Here is a 20247-nt window from a genome sequence, read left to right as displayed (position 1 = left end):
CCGTAACATTATAATTATACAATGATTCTGCGTTGAACTATATTCTACAATATATATGTATGTATGTACATGCTTACATATGTAGGTATGTATATATCGGCGAGGTACAATATGCAGCGAGTCTGATTTATCTAGAATATCTTTGATTCGATAATAATTATTTTAAGTCTATTTTAATATTAGTTAGAGACATTTCCGCGGTTTTTATCATTTGTGTAATACTAAAATATCATAAACAGCAATGTTCTTTCGTTTTTTAAATTCGAAATGCTAAGTAATCTTTGAAATGTTTCCACGTTTGATTTTCATTTGAAACTTATATTATTCGATATAAAATCGTGATTCAAGTTTTCATGACAATCTTCTTCGGAATAGTATCTATTTGTTTCAATTAAAATACATACTGGAATCGAAATACTGGACTCCCTATAGATATCCATACGAAGAAAAGTTTAAAATACATATGTATACATACATATTTGATTGATCTATAGTAATTATTCATTATTCGGAAATATGGAATTATATATGTAATATCAATAGATAGAATTCGAGTTTCAAGATATTCAAAGATATTGAAAAGTCACAGGAGAACGACAATGATGTATATATATATATATATATATATACATACATCGAATTATTACATATTCCATATACCTGCATATACTAAGTTACGAATTATCTTTTTATTAAGTTACAGTTATAACTACATACCGAAACAGAGGAAAAAAAAAAGGAAAGGAAGGTAGGGTATAACATGATTACGTGAAATGTAATGTTTCATATCAATTATTTGATATAATTTGAAGAAGAATGTACCGAATGTTTCCTTATCCTTTTCGTCTTCTTTTTCAAGAAAAAGGAGTTATTAATTTCGGTATATGTGTAAAATTCATATAGGCAAATATTCGGCTTGATGGAAACATAAGTACATACATATGTATATGTATAACCGAGAGATCGTAGTAATAGGAAGCAGTCCTAAAACCAACTTCACGAATAAAATTACATTTAAAGGGAATCGAAGTATACGTGAAACCAGTGAAATGAAAGCCATATGCGATTACTACATATACGTATTTCCAACTATAAGCAGACTCTGTGAAAATCGAAATCTCTTCTTATGATAATCGACGTATTTCGTGTGTTCATTAAACTTGACTGTATTGCATTTTTGAAAGAAATGTGTTCATTATATAATAAATCTCTTTCTACGTGTATACAGTCGTTCGACGAGAAAGGGTACAAGCGGGTACTTAAAATGAATTTGAAAAAAAAAAAGAAACGTTCAAGACTCTTGTAGTTCAAACGGTACAAAACTTTGAATTATTTGATTGTTCGTCTAGCGATCTAAAATATTGTAATATATTTATCTGAGTAGGTTTAGAATGAAATCTTCATCGCGCTTACTTGTGTAAGTGAAGCATTATAAATTGATATAAGTTGTATTAGAACATTGTGTGTCAGTAGGCTATCGTTTGATTATAATAAATCAGTACTTTACATAATCTATTCGTTATTAACTATTCAGTCTGCACTGAATTTAATTAATCTTTAATTAATATATCCATTTATTTGTTCACTCATATGTATGTGTAGGTATTTCCTTAGAATATGTCAATGAAAAATTTCCAAGAAATTTCGATAAAGATTTTTAATACAGTTTCGTGTAGAACGTTACATAACTTAATACGAAATTTCCGCAATTGATGTAACGTTCTTTTCCTTTTTAAATTTCTTATAGTTGCGTAAATATTTATATAAAGGCTTTACAAATTTGAGCATGATCAAACATGTGGTGAAGAGCAAACATAGTCAAAGATATTCGTGCACGGTCTACTCGAAAATAATGCAACTGTACGCGAGTACACCGTACCAAAAAATGACATACACGCGCGCGCGCGCGCGCGCACACACACACATAAATGTATATTTAATTACATATAATAATTTGATAGCTAAATACGATATCAAGAGCCGCACATATCAATCATATTTTTACAAAAACTATTTGTTATTGCAGTATATTTTTAATTAATAATGTTTTTCATCGTGTGACCCCTGAATAAAAATGAGTAGCTAAATAAATGACCAAGGCATACATACACATGAAACAACCGTGCGTACGTGCACAGCATACCTAACCTTACATTTCTATGTCGAGATACATATGTATAATATTTGAAATGCACGAGCCATTTGAAATGTATGCACTAAGTATATACGTATTTAACGATTGATACAGTAAATAATTGTGCACGTTTGGTGCATCTTTTACCATAAGAAGTAAAAGGATTGCATCTTACTTGCTGCATACGAACGAAAATATTATGTATGTAGTGTATACATGTTTATTTTTGAAGACAATCTAGTCTTTTTATTCAGAAAATGTCTTCACGGATATTTTACAAATGGAAATAAAAGACACAATGGTATTATACTTATAACTGATAATTGAGAAAGAAGATTACAATTTGAATAAAAGTTAGGGAACAACAAAATATATTAAAACTAAAGAAAACTAAAACTAAAGAATTGTAATCGAACGAAATGATAGACTGATGCGCAAATCGACTAATTTAATTAAACGCCATCTCGTGATACGTAGAGGTATCATTTAAAATCAGTAGTTTTCCAGGTCTGTTTCGGCATTCGCTTAAAACGTAATCAACGTACATCAAGAATTGTGACGGGTTACGATTCATCACGATAGTCAGAAATAGGCAAGAGGAGCAAAGAGGACACGTAAAAGATGGCGGAAGCCGTTGTAGACGGGGCAATGTCCCGATTTTTTTGTCACAAATGCAGTATCGAAATTGAACGTTTATTACCTGTAAGTATATTTGTCCTTCTTTTTATATTAATAACTATACTGTTAAACATGACATTATGTGTAAAACCTCAAATTTTTTGTTCCGAGTTGTCCTTTGGTATCACGCGTAAAAGTTCTTTTCCTTCTACCTTCTTTTTTGTTTAATATAAAAAATCGCACTAAACTATCGTCTTTTCAAGTACAATTAATCGCACAAATTACTATTGTCTCATTATCTTCTACATTTTTACTTTCACCATTATGTGTCTATATTAAAATCAGTCAACGCTTGAGTATTATAAAAGATAATGTTATTTTAATGTAAAACTCAATTAGATCGAAGAATATTTATTTAAAATGCTCCTATATATAAATCATCTCTCTTATACTTATTTTCTAGATACTTTTTTTAATATGTATACTTAATATTGATCATTGATTTCTTTAGGTAATATATTACTTTATTATTAAACATTGTACAATAAATTACATTAATTGTAACTAATATCTAATCTAAACAAATAAACACAAAAGTTATCGATACTTTATCTATTGATCTTTAAGTATTAAGTCTATAGGTGTATTTTTGACAGATACGCGAGAAGAAACATAGAAAGATTTAAGTTATTTCCTGTATATCATATTTATTCAAATTAATCTATGAAACAGATTGGAATCGTGTTATATACATATAATGTTTAATCTATTTTCTAGGATTACACGTGTCCAAGATGTTCGAGTGGTTTCATAGAGGAATTAGAAAGCGATAGTAGTGATAGTGGATCTGGAATGCATATTACTAACGACGCGGATGATGTAAATATTATTTCTCAGTTCATAATAGTAAATAACGTTATAGATGCATTATAGATGAAATGACCATTGTTTTTAAATCTTAATATTTTAATTTTGTAACTTCATTATATTTTGATGTATTTCATTATTGTTTTGATCAAATATTTATTATGTAGCTTTGGGAACGTTACGCAGATGTTCCTTTAAGAGGGGAATATGAGACGGAAATCTCCAATCAGTTTGAAACACCGTTTAGTTCTACACCTGTTAGAAATAACGGTCCTGCTGGTAGGAGACGAACTCATTGGTCACGTAATGCTCAAGATACACGTCGTTCTAATAGGTATATCGCTTCTAATTTTTTAAAAGCTCACAGCGTTTACACGTTAAAATTTCTAATTAAATAATTAGTGCCATGTATGTATTTTTATGGTAATGATATATTTGATTATTTTAATGTAACGTAAGTGTAAAGTATATTAAAGACAAAAGTTATTTATATAAAAATGAAAATTAATAAACGTAATTAATTTATTACCGACTTCTGCGGTATGTATGGATATGATTGGTTATTTTTATGTTGAACAGCAGTCGTGGACGACAAGAAGTAATGCCTGTGTCTGTAGAGAATTTCATACAAGATTTTATACTTAATCTCTCAGAAGGAGTAGCACAAGCTGCACAACTACCTGTGTATGTATAATATTAATCTTTATTATACATTTATTCTTATTTATCTAATGTATACAAGCATGTATGCATATAATTGCTCAAGTTCAGAAGATTTGCAAGGCAAATCAAATCTTTTAACTTGTATAATATAAAAAAGGAAACCACACACTTTATGTAAAATTATTTTGAGAGAGAGAGAGAGAGAGATTTGCATGTTATTTATATAGAATATTATCCTGAGTGAATTCAAAAGCAATTTTCCAATTTTAGTTCATCTGCATGTAAAATATTTTTATTTGGCATATAAGACAGGATATCATGGTATTTATTAAGAAAAAAATAAGTATAAGCGTTTTAATAAGAATTTCAATGAAATTAGAATCAAATTTTAGTTAATACTTTATTTTTAAGTATTACATAGAATATATAATTGTGTATGTAATGTTCACTTTTCTTTATATTTATACATAATATTTTTTAAATAGCATATAAATAGATTCAGCTGATTTATGCGTATATATGCGTATGTTGCGCGTATATGAGCGTATGTTCGTTCATTTTACATGTTTATAATGGATTAAAATTTGAACAATTTCACACAAATAATCACATGCTATGTAGTACTCATTGTTAGAAAGGATGGAAATAACTGAATAAAAGTAGAAGTAACTTGAGAATATGTTACGTAGAAAAGATATTAATAAGCGGTATTAATGGAAATATATAAAAAATGACAATGAAATTTTGAAAAAATTATTATAACGGCTTATATCCTTTATTATAACGACTTTTATTTTCTGTCGAACATTGATTGAATAAATCTATCTATTGAATAAATCTAAATATGATATATATATATATCATTTTATGTATATATATATATAAAATATATACTATATCTTGTGTGTGTGTGTGTGTGTGCGTGCGTGTGTTAATACAAAATACGTTAAATTTACTAATATAAAATATGTTAAATTTATTACGTGAATTCAGGATCATGGATCATAAATTGAAAAATCATTTTTATTTAATTTGTATTGTGCCTTACATTGTTTCCTTGCATTATACCATATGAGTAAACATTAGATATGTATAAATAAACATAGAGAGAAGCACTTAAAAGCTTGTTCACCCAGGATAAAAGTCATTATTGCTTTGTTTGATATTTGGTATTACTAAAATAAAGCACAATAATGTAGATTCAATATTAGACTGTTCTTGGGAAATCCTGGAGATTATGTCTGGGGTCAAGATGGCTTAGACGCGATTGTAACGCAATTATTGAATCAAATTGATGGAACTGGACCACCTCCCTTACCGAGAAAACAAATCGATGAAATACCAACTATAACTGTGAGTCAATGTCATGTGGGTGAGTAAAACGTGTACATATGTATATTGTAACTGTAACTCATAATTTAAAAAATTAATCTAAACATTAATAATAAATTATATTTTATAAATTATACATACAGATAGTAAACTTCAATGTTCCGTTTGTTGGGAAGACTTCAAACTTTCTGAACCAGTTAAGCAACTTCCTTGTTTACATCTATATCATACACCGTGCATTGTACCATGGTTAGAATTGGTAAGTTGGAAAAAAATTCGAAGAGTTCAATTTTATTTCGAGGTGGTACAAATGTCTTTTCATGATGTTTTTCTTTCTTTTCCTTTTTTGCATTTAGCATGGTACCTGCCCTATTTGTAGACAGCACTTGGGAAGTCAAAATTCAGCAGAAGTACATCAGGATACCGTAGGACGTAGCTTAGTCGCTCTCTTTAGGTATGTTATTAATATTTTACCTATATAAAGATTAAATTTTTTACTTAGACATAGTGATAACATAAACATAACGTAACAATTGATATTTTTAAATATATGTAATACATGGAAGTTATACATTTTAAGAATTTGAATATTCACATTATGTAGAAAGTATAAAAGTCTCATAGTTATATCTATTTACTTCTAGGGCAACCAACGAATCAAATAATACTAGAACATCATCACCTTCATCCTCGAGTGGTAATAACTCCAGTAGTAACTCATCGAGTGAGATTTGAGATTGATTATCCTGTCTTAATATTTTCTCTACCCAGCAGGACACGCAAATATACACACACGACATGCGTCTATTTTTCACTTTTTTCAAATTTGTTTCCTGGCACTGTTCACTCGAGCGATGCTCATATATATCAATATTGTATCTCGACACTAATATAAATTTCAAGCTTTATACTTCAATCAACAGTGTAATGTGAATCAAGAAAAAATAACGCAATATAAAATTACAACTTGCATGTGTTGCTTTGCATGAATTATAACGAGATATGAACATTAAGGGTCAAACAAAGACGTGCGTATTTATAGTTGAGATAATCATTGTTGCTATATATATGTATATATTTATTTACGCGCGCGCCTGCATATACACAATTTCATAGTTTGCAAAAATAAGTAAGAAATTTAAGAAGAATGTGTATGTTTCTTTATAAAAGTTTGAATTTGGATGTTTAATAAATTTAAGGTGATTACAACAATGTTTGCAAAATGAGAAATGAAGAAAAAACACTGTAACATAATTTAAGCATAGGAAGTGTGTTATATATAAAAATAATGGAAGAAACGTTAGTGGTTTTAATTGTGTACAGTTTAATTGAAAATTTATGCATCAATTTTCTTTCTGGCACACTCTTCTTTTTTTTTCTTTTTCATTCATATGATCTTGATTTTTTTATGCCGTTTAATTGTAACATACATGTACGAGTGTTTCTTTGAGTTTTAAGAATTGTCAAAAAGTTAGCCACTAATATTCTTATTTACATTCTTTTCTTGAAACTAAGTGTTTGCACCAGTATTGTACTACAAATTGTTATCGATATATTTCATTTTATTTTGATCGTTAACAAATATCCTATAGAATTTGTGCTGGTGCATGAAATACACGCAAGAATTGGTTATGAAACAAAATTACAGAGACATTACAATGGAAGTTGTGAGAAATGGAAAAGTAGAATGGATCATGATATTTGTGTACTTGTTTGAAGTTGTACTTTCTTTCTCAAATACGGTTATATACTATCCTATATAACTTATGTTACTCTTCTCATCATAAAATCGAGCATAAATATATTACATTAACTATTAGCGCAATAAACGAATTGTTTATTTATCATTGAATTGACATGGGTTTGGTACAGATGCAAATTTGATCGTTCGTAATTCGCAGCTGATAATCAGCTGAAATAAGTATCATAGATATATGAATAAAGTAGAGAATGTGAATAGCATTTAGATACGGATATGTATCATGTTAAACTTTATAGATTTCAATATAGTATACAATACAGGTAATAATTATCTGCAATATCAATATACATATAAACACTTCTTCAATTTGCCATATTACGTCATATACGTGTAATAAATTATAGTGTTGCTGTTCTTATAGATCAATGAAATTTGATTTGTTTGCACAGTATATATGATAAAATATAAAGAGTTCATTAATTCTTTATGTTGTCTGTTTTTAAATATGATAAGTGGAAAATTGATGAAACATTGTAATTGGGAAAAAAGATAATGTATTCAATTTACATAACTAAATATTATCTAATTGCAAAAGATTGTAAACAAACTTGAAAATAAATAAATGGTTTTTGTTGAAAAAAATCTAACTGTTACAGATATTTAACAGATAACATAAACTATATATATATATATATAGAATACAAGTATAATGGCGATAATAGTAGTATCAGCAAATAGTATTAATAGGACTATCTTATTTGAGAAATATTCTGCATGCAATTAAATGTATATATAGGAGTTGTATAGATATTTTTAGTAAGCAGTATTCAAAATTGAGAATTCTATTAGATTATTATTAAAATACTGAACAATTTTCATCTATATTCCTTATTTTTATACGAACGATCCTAAATATTAGAAGATCTATTGTCTATATTATTAATAAAGTTATGCCAATTCATACATGTATAGGTCAATCAGTATGTGATTCACATACGCGCATGCGTGTATGCGATATACATACGATGCGCTATGCATAGATGAGTATAGTATCTTTGTGATAATAAAGTAATTCCTATAAAGTGCTGTAAAATAATGAAGTGATCATTATAAATATAACAATAAAAACAGAAAGAATGAACAAGTTGATATCTTAAAAGTTATTAAATCAGGATATGGTTACACAAGTTGTACAGTAAGAAAATAGGCGCAAAAAGAAATAGATAGATTTAGATGCAAAGTGTATTCAAACTAACATAGCAGATCGCTTCGCATAGAAGAAAGGGGGAAAACTCATGTTGATTTAAAGTTATATGAATTGTTTAAATTTTGAGTAGAATATGTTAGTAACATAAATAATGTTACAAATATAAGATTATCTTCCGTTTCTAACGTAAAATCGACCTTAAAACTTTCATCCTTACAAACTTAAATGAAATATGGAACATAACCAAGAGAATAGGGTTTGATCTATTTCTATAAAGAAAAAAATAGAAGGCACTTTTATGTTGTTCAGTTTACACGTACGTGTACATCAAGTGAAATGAATAATCTGATACATGTTCGTAATATTCGCAAGGGATGGCTGAAAAGGAGGCAAAGATTGAATACGTGACAGAACCTTGCCCTATTAAACCTCGTAAAATAGGTCCACAGAACATAGTATTACGCCTGAAACGTCGGGAAACATTTGGTTGTTCTTATCCAGGAACACACGTACACTGTGCTAGACAATTTTATCAAAATGTATTTCCAAATTTCACTGTTATGAATGTGGAGAAACCTCCATGTTTCCTTAGGAAATTTAGTCCTGATGGTCGTTATTTAATAGCATTTAGCGCAGACCAAACTTCTATAGAGGTTTATGAATATCGTGGTGCATCTGCGGCTGCTGATTTATTAGCAAATTGTGAAGGCGAATATATTGGTCATAAGAACGACGAATGTAGTTTCCAAATTAGAAGGAACATTTTTAGTCGATTTTTTAAGGTGTATTGTATTAATTTTAATCTTTTAATATCATAGCTTCATTTATGAATGATCAATTTTTATTAACTAAAATAAATAACAAGATTTATTACAATATTTATAGGCTAAATGGATTGTTAATGTGGTTCAAAGTAATGAACAGTTGAACAGAGAATGCAGTTTATTTACAGACGATGGCCGGTATGTAATTGTTGGTTCAGCTGCACATATTCCAGATGAATTGAGACCACATTTTTATCAGGTAAAGATGTTATCATATGGCTATTAGTTCTTAAATTATTAAGGATTGATAATATTAAATTTTATTCTTTAAGATTTATTCTAACAATGAAGCGCTGACTCCAAATCCTAGATCACCTCTTGAAGATTATAGCTTACACCTTGTCGATTTACACGGAGGGAAATTGTGTGATACTAGACATTTTAAAGTAGATAAAATATATTTGTCTCATAATCAAGGCAAGCATAATCTTAATTAAATATTGCTCACGAATAACGTGTCTATTTCATTTATTCAAATCAATCAACAAACATTTTTATTTATGTAGGTCTTTATCTTTATAAAGATATATTGGCAGTACTGTCTGTACAACATCAAACCATTCATATATTTCAAATCCTTGATGGAATGTTTATCAATGTTAGAACAATAGGAAGGTACCACTTCTATAAAAAGACATTTTTTGTTTTATATTTATTTTAGTAACTATTGTTGCATTATCAGTAACTGACTTTGTTTGGAAACAGGTTTTGTTTAGAGGATGATGCGTATTTGGTCAGAAGTGCATGTCCAGGAGTGAACTGTCGTCCGTTTAGAGATGTCACAATAAACTGTCTTAAACATAAATTATTAGTTTATTTGTACAAAAGGGCGGCGTATATTAGCGATACAACAAAGGATCCATATGAGTTGAGACGTTTTTATCAATATTTTGACCAAGTATTGTATAAAATTTGAATACGTTTATTATAAAAATCTTAAGCATAATGGTGCTCTGAATATATGTTATCATAATAAATTAATGTTTCAGTTAAACGCATTACGAATGTGGAAAATGCAGTTATTAGATACAAATCATGTTCTTGTGAGATTCGCAAGTGAAGAAGTGGCGACGCTTCAAGCAAACGAACCTAATGTACAACCTGCACTTCTGGTAGTTTATGATATGGTCACTGCTAAAATATTAGCTGCATATGATAACACATCCACACAATTATTAACACAATTTGAAAACTTCAGTGATTTCTTCAGGAATGCTAGAATGAGTGGTGATTGTCAGTATATGTGTTCTCCATCTAACAATATATATGCAAGGTATAATATTCACGAGAGTACAGTGTAATATACAGGATATCCCAGTATTGTGAAACAAGATTAAATGTGTGTGTGTGTGTGTATACACATAGATTTTTCATCATTTTCGAAATATGGAAATATTTTATTTCGGACGCCAATGTTCAATTCTTGTTGTTCGAACGCCCAAAGAACTGAACATTCCCTTTCGCATACACATATACTTTAGTCATATAATTTAGGGACACTCAACGTAATTATCAATCAAATATAGTAATGTTTCAAAGTACGATTCAAGGTGTTTCACATAATGTGACAACTCTCGGCAATTGGCGTCACTCATGTGAGTTAACACCAGAACACTAGCGCTTTGATGCTTAAAGCAACAAATGGTGTGCCGTCATTTTGATACGTGAAAAGTGAAATTTTTATAATTTTTATTTCATTACAATGTAAGAATTGTTAATAATTTGGCGAGATTTTTCTGATTTCAATTAAACTGACCAAAGTCGAACTTCACTTTTAGGATTAGAACTACCAGAATTTTTGAATGAGGAAAATTTGAGGATTCGCTGTGCTAAAAATTATAAAAATATAAACCTATCTGCGCATATATGCAAAAACAGAAGAAATAGTTTGTTTAATTTGCACAGGATAAAAAAATCAGTTGCAATCAAATTATGGATGACACGCTATATAACTCGACGTTTCAATCTTCACTTGGTTATTTTTTTGGGAAACGCTATTGTACTTTCAAATGTTCAAATAACTATCTTCTCATCTATTCCTATTTAACTATCAATAATTCTTTAAATAATTCGATTTATGACTTATTTATGGTTTTATATTATATATATTATATTATATTAGTTAGAAAAATGTCGCTGGATCATTAACACTTTCTATGTTGTGAGAAAAAAAAGGGAGTTATATAAATTTCATTTTTTACAGATAGTATCGTTTTCATTCTTATTGCCTGTCCTTTTGGACGTCGCATCCAGCGTGACCAAGTTCGAGCAATTACTGATAAGGAAATGCGCCAGTGGTGTGCAAAAATACCACACAGTTTTCAAAAATATTTAAAAAATAGTATTAATCCATAATTTTATTACAGATTGTTACAACAGAGATTTAAACAAACAATAATAAGTGCCAGATACGGTGGTGTTACAGAAGCTACGAAAAGATTACTTGCTCAATTGCCTATATGCGCTCAATCCTACTCTAGTTCTCCGTACCTTGACTTATCCCTATTTTGTTACGATGACAAATGGGTATCTATGATGGAGCGTCCCAAAGCTTGTGGCGAACACCCTATACGGTATAGTTTCCATTTGACTTTTGATATTTCTGGGAATTACTTGCTAAATCTATGAAATGTATAAATTTCATATGAAAAATTGCCAAGGGTTATTAAAATTACTTTCACGTATATATATGTTAATATGTTGTTCTTTTTGTAATGATAATTGATACTTAAACGCCAATTATTTAATGCTATTAATGCTGTTACATTATTTTTAAAGGTTTTACGCTCGTGATTCTGGTCTTTTAAAATTTCGAATGTATGCGGGAATGTTAGGTCGTACAACACCTACAGCTGCGAGACGACTAGTTGCATTTACCTTCCATCCAACAGATCCATTTGCTATTTCTGTTCAACGAACAAACGCAGAATACATCGTCAGTTTTCATGTTAGGCACGTTTAACTTTTCATCGAAGTATTTCAACGTATTACATTTTTCCGATGAATACGATCTCATTGTACAGTTTCAATAATAATCTTAACTTTTCCGAACTGAAGAATTATTAAAAAAAAGTTGATGTATATGTAAATAATTTTATTACGAAAGTACGATTAATTGGATTTTGTACTTCGTTGATACTTCCCTTACACTTCATTAACAGTGGAGCTTCGTATAATCTTGGATATAACATTCTATGTTCTATAATCCTCAGTATAATAAATATACGTTATATAACTTTCACGAGTTACGCATACATTATATGAAACTGTTGTCAGCCATTCTTCTATTAATGAAACAATTTCAAATGATCAAGGTATTAAGCCATTTGGAAATATGTAATTTAGTGTTACAATATTTTATTATATACTGACTGATATTAAATTTAAATGTCGAAATCTTTTTGTTACACGAATTTTAAAAATTTGAAAGTACCATACATGTAATAAAAGTAAACGAATAAGTTAAAGTCTTTATTATGTGCCTAAGTATTTAATCGCATCGTGATATTTTCCTCTCTGTTATAATCTAATATAAGAGGTAAAACTTTATATTCTTCAAAATTTAATATTTTTAGAAATTGTTATACCGTTTAGAATGCAATCAACTATTCAATGCGTATTTGAATTAATAGGGTCAAATATATTTTATATTTTCATGGATATAATTTCACATTCAAATTTGAAGTCTTTTTATTTGAATAAAATTACCTACAAAATTGTGCGTGTACACTTCAGCCGAGTACACATGTAACTGCATACTTGAGCGTTATTATACACGCACAAATTTATTATACAAGCATACTTGAATAGTGCCAGTGTATATGCTTGAATTATGTCATCGAAAGACGAGGTGAAGGCTGATTATACGTATAAACAAAACAGTTTCACCTGTTATCATGCCGAAGGCCGGAGACCAAAAGTAATTATATTACAAACGAATCTTACAAACGAATTTTAACACTGTCCTGCCGAAACACAACCAGCCGCTATATGGTTAAATACAGCAGCTTTCGGTTCGTTTTTATGGCTTTATATCTACGTCATGGGGTACAAAAAATGTAATTATGCCCTATTATCGAGTTCGATTAGTATTAACAAAATATGTTGGTCTGCCGAGTATTGGATCTCGTCCCGCTACCATGATCCTCTGGCAAACTATAAACAAATTGACTTTTTACAGCCAGCTAGTTACGTCATTATCGAGTACAAGGTCGTAATAAAGCTCATATTAAAATTTATAATGCCCACTTTACTTTGGTAAATTTACTTAATGCGTATGTATATCTGATACGATCGAATTGCAATGGTACGCGTTCTTCAATTCGCTAAATCTGATATGGTAAAAACGTTCTTTTTATATCGTAAAGATACCATACCCAAGTATCCTTTCTTTTTCTCTGTTAGTATCACATTCACAATTACACATATTACCATATAAATTCTTTAAATAAATATTTTCGTATAGACAATTTTAATATCTGATGTTGTTTGATATAATCTGACGTATCTAAGGTAAAATAAATAGGAAGTAGAGTAGAGCAATTAATGGGAAATATACAGCGCCATCTATTCTGTACGCTATACTATGATGCTGTACCGATTCTAAAGGGGGACGTATTGAAATGCTTGAAGAAGACATACGAAGCCATGCTGGATTTTGTATAAAGTGAAGTGCTTGATAGTTACACTTGATGTCTTTTATATGCATATTTGTAATCGAATAAATAGAATTTTGGATTTTCGCGTATATATGGTTCAATACATAAAGAAGAGAAAGATGTGGTAAAGGAAGAATCGATTTTCGATAATTTATGATCTTTCTATACGAAGACGGCCAGTTTATGTTACTTTGACCCCAAACACGTAACTTAAAACTCTGTAGGTAATTTCTGTAAAGTTGGTACTCGTTTTGTAATTATGATATATGTAATTAATACATGGTGCATTTGTATTGATGCATTGTATATATTGTAATTGAAAATTATATTCTGAGGGTTATTTGCACGTACGTATTATATTGTATTGTATTATTATATATGGTATGTGCGTCGATCGGAACACAAGTTACATATACATATACATATACCATATTCTAAGATGACGGAAAAATATATAAAGATCTAATTTCAACTAACTTTGAGCTTAAACTTTAGAAATTAACTGGAATTTAAAAGAATTACTATGCAAAATATTGTACGAATAGAACATTATTACTTTTAAAATGAACAGTATATAGCATTTCAAAATTTATATTGCATCTTAAATATCTAACTTTTTGTTTTGTTGCAGTGTCATAGAATGGAGATTATCTGTATTTTGGAAGAAAATCGCGCTTGGACAAATCATTCGTAATGGTTAAAACGTGTCATGAAATAATTTAAATATCGATTTAATATTGATATTTCCTAGTAGTTATTACTATTTGTCTACACATATGTAGAAATAGAAATTTATAACCATATGGGGTTGTGAATGAAAGAACTTTTCTCTATATATATTTACATGCTAATCTTTATGTTTAAAACATATCGAATGTAATTACGTTTGATGATTGTACGGCTGTTGCAAAAATGAATATTGATAAGACTACAGAGAATTACGAGATGGATCAGAGATGCTTTATAGCATGGAGCCCTCTAGAAAAGAACGATTTCTCATTTAAACATAGATATATAACATGTAGTAGATCAGTTCCACATAAAAGCAAACGTCTTGCTAAGTACAGGCTGAGTCGATCCTTGAATTTTGATGCGAGTGCCTGTAATTCCAATTCAGAAAACAGTTCTTTCGAGGAAGACAAACATTTATCTAGATCTGCTAAGATAATGAGAGCTTTAAATTTCAATAGTAGTCCTTCCTATTATGGAAAAACAAAAATCAAAAAGTCATTAAATTTTAATTTAACTCCTAGTCCAAAAAGTTTTAGGCACGCGAAGAAAGGTATACGAAAATCTTTGAGCCTGAACTTTAGTTCTCCTCTGTCTGTTCCTAATAAATTTTTGAATCTCAATGACAATCCTAGCGACTCGGCAAATAGTACTTTATTATTTTCATCCTCTGATTCAATCGACGAAAACCAAAATGAGACACCATTGCAACAAAGTACAAAGGAGCATGAGATGCTGCATTACTCTACACCTAATGCGAAGTATACTAGAAAATCGTCATGTCATTCAACAAGTTTTACACCATTACTACGTAGTCGATTGAAGGAAACCATCGACAACATTGTTTATGTCGCTGCGACACCCAATTCGCAGTCATTAAAACGTGTCAAAGGCAGAACAAAATATACAAATAATATTACCATGAATACTTCGAGGAACCTTCTTCATGAATTTCACGATAAAGATGACAATAGATCGTGCACACCAAAAAATCTAATTTGTATAATTCCAGAAAGTATGAGTGCTATTAAAAGAAGTCACAAGAAGGTAAGGAAAGAGAACTCGAGAATATCTTTCTCTTAGTTAATAGCTTTTGTCTCTTAAGAATTAAAAATAAATAGTTATATTGTTTATGCATTAACTCGAAGTTATCACTAATTTGTACATTGTAATATTATACACAGGAAAGATCGTCAAGGCGCAGCGATGGCTATACAACACAATTTACAGATAGTTTTGTAAAAAACGAGAGCGTACTTCAAGATAGATTTAGTCAATATAGTAAACAGATTGATCAGTTTCAAGATTCTAGATCGGATATAGAGCAATGTGCTAATAGAAGTTCTAATGAATTGGTATTAAGCCACTCCGAAGATGATATGTCAGATACAGGTTCACTTTTTGACTACACAGAAGAACAGAAGCATATTTTCGAGGAATCTAAAAAGGTATTTGAGTGGAAGTCGAATTATACTAGTGTTATACCCAAAATAGATAAATTTGATGCTAAAGTAAAATTGGAGGAGAGTGCGGACAGTTTTTCGAGAGCTGACACTTCTGATCGTAGCAATATGGATGCAAGTAGTTTATGTAACGAAAATATCGATTTGGCTGGTAGATCGGTAACCCCGGAGCCAGTGAAAGAAACTGTGTCAGAATCGCAGAAGTCCGTTACTCCTGAGAATTGTATCAACATTTTACAAACAATCAGTAAAGATTCCATAAAGAAGTCTCATAAAAAAATTAAAGATAATAATAAAAGGAGATTGTTCAGTCCAAAAGTTTTACGAGATAAACTCGATGCTACGGAAAAACAAGAGGATGCAAAATGTTCGGAAAACTTTGAACAGTATGAAAGTACAGAAGAAAATAAAATATCCGTAGAGGTGAATAATCCTGATGTATCAAGAGACGAGCGATCATCCACTCCTGACAAGGTGAGTTCTAGCAGACTTTTATTGTCGCAATTTAGTTCTGTCAAAAAGTCCCATAAAAAGGACAAGCATAACAAAATATTATGTGGATTTTTAAAACGACAAGAATACTTCAATAAAGATATGGATTTAGTAACAAATAACAAATACGAGCAACGAACATTTAATGATGAAATATCCGAATGTAAAAACAGCATTGAAGATTTTCCTTCGGATTTAGATGTTGTTAGAAATATTGAGGATTCTACATCTTTAGTGGCATCTGCCAGCTTAAGTTCTTCTCTGGATAAATTATCTCCGAGCAAAAGGAAGAAGCCACAGAATATATCGCTGGATCATGAGAAAAATGTGTCGTATGATTTCGAACTACAAGAATTGGATACATCGAAAGAAGAATTTAAAATTTTCACGCCTCTTAAAAGGAAAAGATCATTATTTGCATTTACAGTTGTTAAGGAATATACGCATTTTTACGATTTAGCATCTGAAAAAAATGAGCGTTCGGATGACACTGCGGGGAGCATTAGCTTTTCACGGTGTTTAACACCTGTACTAAATTTTCCGAATAGTTGCGTAAAGTTAGAAAAAGATGATATAATAACAAAGTCCGATGACAATGGTGACAATGGAAATGTAGAGGAGGTATACGATTCGAATTGCGATTCGAACGATGTAACGGGCAGATTGACTCCAAGAAATATGTCAACTACAGAATTGTATCCTAATCTGGATTCCATTAAAAAATCTCACAAAAAGAATAAACGTGGAAACAGCTCACGAAAAATGTTCAATGCAATGAAAAATAACCATTCCATAGATGAGAAACATGAGACATCATTAGAAAGTGTTGCGAATGAAATGTATAATCCATTAGAATTTTCAAATGATTGCGTTATCGTTGATGATGTGATAAATAAGCCGATGTACGACAAATCGGTCAATAACGTGGAAAATTTGATGAACCATACGACTGATGATAATCAGAATTGTCCAAGTACCAGCGCGGAAAATATATCAACGACCGTGACACCACCGAATTATTTAAAGACGAAAGCTTATATGAAGTTGTTACAGGAAACTTCTATCAAACGATCACATAAAAAGAATCGAAATAAAAGGAAACAAGAATTGGTAGTCGATACGAACGAGTTATCGGACGATGGATCAATATTTGGCGATGAAGAGAAGTCATGTTTCATCGAAGATAGATCCGCGCATGATTAATAATAATCGAGTTGATGAAACGATTCTATACGATACGTTTTTAAATGTAGCCTACTGGTAAGTGCAACTGTAACGATTCATGCTTACGATCATTACATAACGTGTACGTTGAAACCAGCTTATAAACATTTTGTACAAGAAGCGTTTGAGAACCTTGCAGAATTATTTTTGTAACTAGAAAGTGTACATTTAACTAAATCTTAAAACTTTGTTCGGTTCAATTCAATCATTATCTGTAATATGATCTTTGTTTTTCGTTCTATAAAATTTCTAGTGTGTAACATCATACGAGCTGCATCGCGTACATCATCTATATAGGTATATGTAATTAGTTTACTATTGGATATACATTTATTAGAAGCGCTCGTGTTATATCGTGGAATCGAACGCGTGCACTGTGTATCAGAAAAGTGTCAACCTATGATAATAGTACACAGCCGTGTTACACGTTTCTATATTATTATGTGAATTGAAATTGAATTATTTATATTGATTCTATGACCCTTTGTTTTCGAAATTTTACTTGCTTTTATATGATAACCTATTCTAATATATCCTTTATTATTACATATATGTATTTCTCGGATATGTTGTTAATAATGATATATGTATATGTAAAGTAATACAGTATAGAAATAAGTAGGATCTCCTTCTTATCCTTGTTAGTTGTTTCTCTAATATCTGCAACATTAGTCTCGTACAAATTTCGTTTATTTTCGTTAAATCATTTGTTCGATTCATCGTTTCGGATAAATATAATATAGTATCTTATAAAACGTCACATTTTATATTGACAATGCACGATATCAGTAATTGTTACAATATTTGCTTATGTTAAGGGTGCAAGACAATGTATTAATTAAGCTAAGTACGACAGTTGTTATAACGACATCTCGAAATTGACATTAACGCTAGTATATATATTTCTTTCCTTTTCTCTGTTCCTTTTCTTTATTGAATTTGTCATTTTTTATTTTTTCTGTCCTCGTTCGTGCTTTCCTTCCTTTCCCATTTTAACAATCTTACTAATTTTAAATACATCTTATTAACTGGTACTACTAGGTAATAGTAAGGAAAATAAAATAAAACTGATAAAATAATAATAAATAGTGAAATAACGAGGGGTAAACTTGAAAGATATTCATCTTTGTGGCAATATGCGCGTGCATTATGATACTGTGTATAGTACATATATGATGGTGATACAACGTAGAAATGAACATTGTGCAATTGTGCATTAAGTTCGAGTTTCTCGCTTGTATTCTCCCCTATAATGTCTTCCTTTTCGAATGTGTACACGCGACGTGAGAACGAGATTAAGATAGTATTAACTACACTCAACGAGTAAATCTTCGAATATAAATTAATATACGTGATTTGTACATGATAAAAGAACTGTAAAGGACGATGTTTAGCCTACTTAAGTACGAATCTCATTTGCGTATGCACAAATTTGACGTAAGATTTCTTCCAATTAGTATCAGCCGTTTTAATGAAAAAGCAACCGATATCGTACAAAGTTTATGGAACTTGAAGCTTATTCCTTGAATTCTATTTCTATGAGATTTGAAATAAATATCGATATAAACGCCTTTGAACCTTTGAACGTTATATACGCGCAAGTAATGTAACTGACTTTTGGATTAGAAATAATAAACGACTGAATTGTTTACTGTTCGGACATCTTTGCGACGATAATCGTAAGTTATACCTATTTTCCATTAAATTTTAATGACAATTTATATAAATACGTAAGTTATGTTTATCTGCGCTTGGCATCTCAATGTTGAGTTATTTGATCATAAGGTGACTTCGATGTAATGTCTTAGGTCAAGATTTTTTATAATCTCGCATTTCAAATGAATTGTTTGAATACCACGTTGAAACTGAATGAAAAATAAATAAAGTAAGGAGTAATAACAATAAAATCTATAGTAAGTAATATCAGTATTTTTCTTTCTTTTTTCACCTCACAAAATCGATTAGCAATCGCTGTTGCAAGATTAATTTGCTTCTAGTTGAAATCTTAATCTGCCTGCTGAGAAACCTTTAAGAAAAGTTTTAAAAGTTTCACCTTCGTTTACAGTTTACATCTATCTTGCAACATCATTCGTCATTTTTCCCATTGTATTATTATCGCAATTTTCTTATTGTTCTAAGATGAAAATTCGTTGCATCATTAACGTTGTTGATATTTTCATGCGACACAATTATGTTAGAAATCTCAACTAAGTTAAACTTAACCGCTTAAAAAGATTTACGTGATACTTTCAATCAGGCCATTTTTTTTGAAGCATGGTATATAGTAACATTGTTATATTATTGATATGATTTACAACTTGTCGACCATCTATA

General features: G+C 30.1%; 3 protein-coding genes across 9 annotated transcripts; all 3 read left to right on the top strand.

The window, feature by feature from the left end:
• Positions 1 to 2627: 2627 nt before the first annotated feature.
• On the top strand, positions 2628 to 7443 carry Iru (E3 ubiquitin-protein ligase Iruka). 4 transcript variants are annotated; one of them, XM_033344236.2, is made up of 8 exons: positions 2628 to 2836; positions 3530 to 3631; positions 3787 to 3953; positions 4199 to 4303; positions 5482 to 5654; positions 5758 to 5873; positions 5971 to 6068; positions 6259 to 7443. In XM_033344236.2, the coding sequence occupies exons 1-8, from the start codon at positions 2756 to 2758 to the stop codon at positions 6347 to 6349; spliced, it is 933 nt and encodes a 310-aa protein (XP_033200127.1). In that variant the 5' UTR covers positions 2628 to 2755; the 3' UTR covers positions 6350 to 7443. The 4 variants fall into 4 exon arrangements, with proteins under 4 accessions (XP_033200127.1, XP_033200128.1, XP_033200129.1 ...); XM_033344237.2 differs by having other exon boundaries at positions 2629 to 2836; positions 4202 to 4303; XM_033344238.2 differs by having other exon boundaries at positions 2629 to 2836; positions 5494 to 5654.
• Positions 7444 to 8394: 951 nt separating this feature from the next.
• abo (de-etiolated protein 1 abo) lies at positions 8395 to 12588 on the top strand. Its single transcript, XM_033344232.2, has 8 exons — positions 8395 to 9305; positions 9409 to 9546; positions 9620 to 9764; positions 9854 to 9962; positions 10053 to 10245; positions 10337 to 10620; positions 11714 to 11920; positions 12126 to 12588. Exons 1-8 carry the CDS (start codon positions 8898 to 8900, stop codon positions 12307 to 12309), a joined length of 1668 nt encoding a protein of 555 aa, XP_033200123.2. The 5' UTR covers positions 8395 to 8897; the 3' UTR covers positions 12310 to 12588.
• A 1280-nt stretch (positions 12589 to 13868) lies between these two features.
• LOC117162361 (uncharacterized) lies at positions 13869 to 19834 on the top strand. 4 transcript variants are annotated; one of them, XM_033344229.2, is made up of 3 exons: positions 13869 to 14225; positions 14637 to 15781; positions 15919 to 19834. In XM_033344229.2, the coding sequence occupies exons 2-3, from the start codon at positions 14918 to 14920 to the stop codon at positions 17890 to 17892; spliced, it is 2838 nt and encodes a 945-aa protein (XP_033200120.1). In that variant the 5' UTR covers positions 13869 to 14225; positions 14637 to 14917; the 3' UTR covers positions 17893 to 19834. The 4 variants fall into 4 exon arrangements, with proteins under 4 accessions (XP_033200120.1, XP_033200118.1, XP_033200119.1 ...); XM_033344227.2 differs by having other exon boundaries at positions 13869 to 14229; XM_033344228.2 differs by having other exon boundaries at positions 13869 to 14352.
• Positions 19835 to 20247: the final 413 nt, after the last annotated feature.

Source organism: Bombus vancouverensis, chromosome 2, assembly GCF_051014615.1.
Source record: "Bombus vancouverensis nearcticus chromosome 2, iyBomVanc1_principal, whole genome shotgun sequence".
In the NCBI taxonomy this organism is placed as follows: domain Eukaryota; kingdom Metazoa; phylum Arthropoda; class Insecta; order Hymenoptera; family Apidae; genus Bombus; species Bombus vancouverensis.
This window is presented reverse-complemented; position numbering and strand designations above follow the sequence as displayed.

Bases quoted from the DNA above. Each gene is read 5' to 3' on its own strand.
- Iru (XM_033344236.2), top strand. From the start codon at position 2,756: ATGGCGGAAGCCGTTGTAGACGGGGCAATGTCCCGATTTTTTTGTCAC. The intron at 2,837-3,529 runs GTAAGTATATTT...TCTATTTTCTAG, and splicing joins AAATTGAACGTTTATTACCT to GATTACACGTGTCCAAGATG. The intron at 5,874-5,970 runs GTAAGTTGGAAA...TTTTGCATTTAG, and splicing joins TTGTACCATGGTTAGAATTG to CATGGTACCTGCCCTATTTG.
- LOC117162361 (XM_033344229.2), top strand. From the start codon at position 14,918: ATGAATATTGATAAGACTACAGAGAATTACGAGATGGATCAGAGATGC. The intron at 15,782-15,918 runs GTAAGGAAAGAG...TATTATACACAG, and splicing joins TTAAAAGAAGTCACAAGAAG to GAAAGATCGTCAAGGCGCAG.
- abo (XM_033344232.2), top strand. From the start codon at position 8,898: ATGGCTGAAAAGGAGGCAAAGATTGAATACGTGACAGAACCTTGCCCT. The intron at 9,547-9,619 runs GTAAAGATGTTA...TTATTCTTTAAG, and splicing joins TGAGACCACATTTTTATCAG to ATTTATTCTAACAATGAAGC. The intron at 10,246-10,336 runs GTATTGTATAAA...TTAATGTTTCAG, and splicing joins TTTATCAATATTTTGACCAA to TTAAACGCATTACGAATGTG.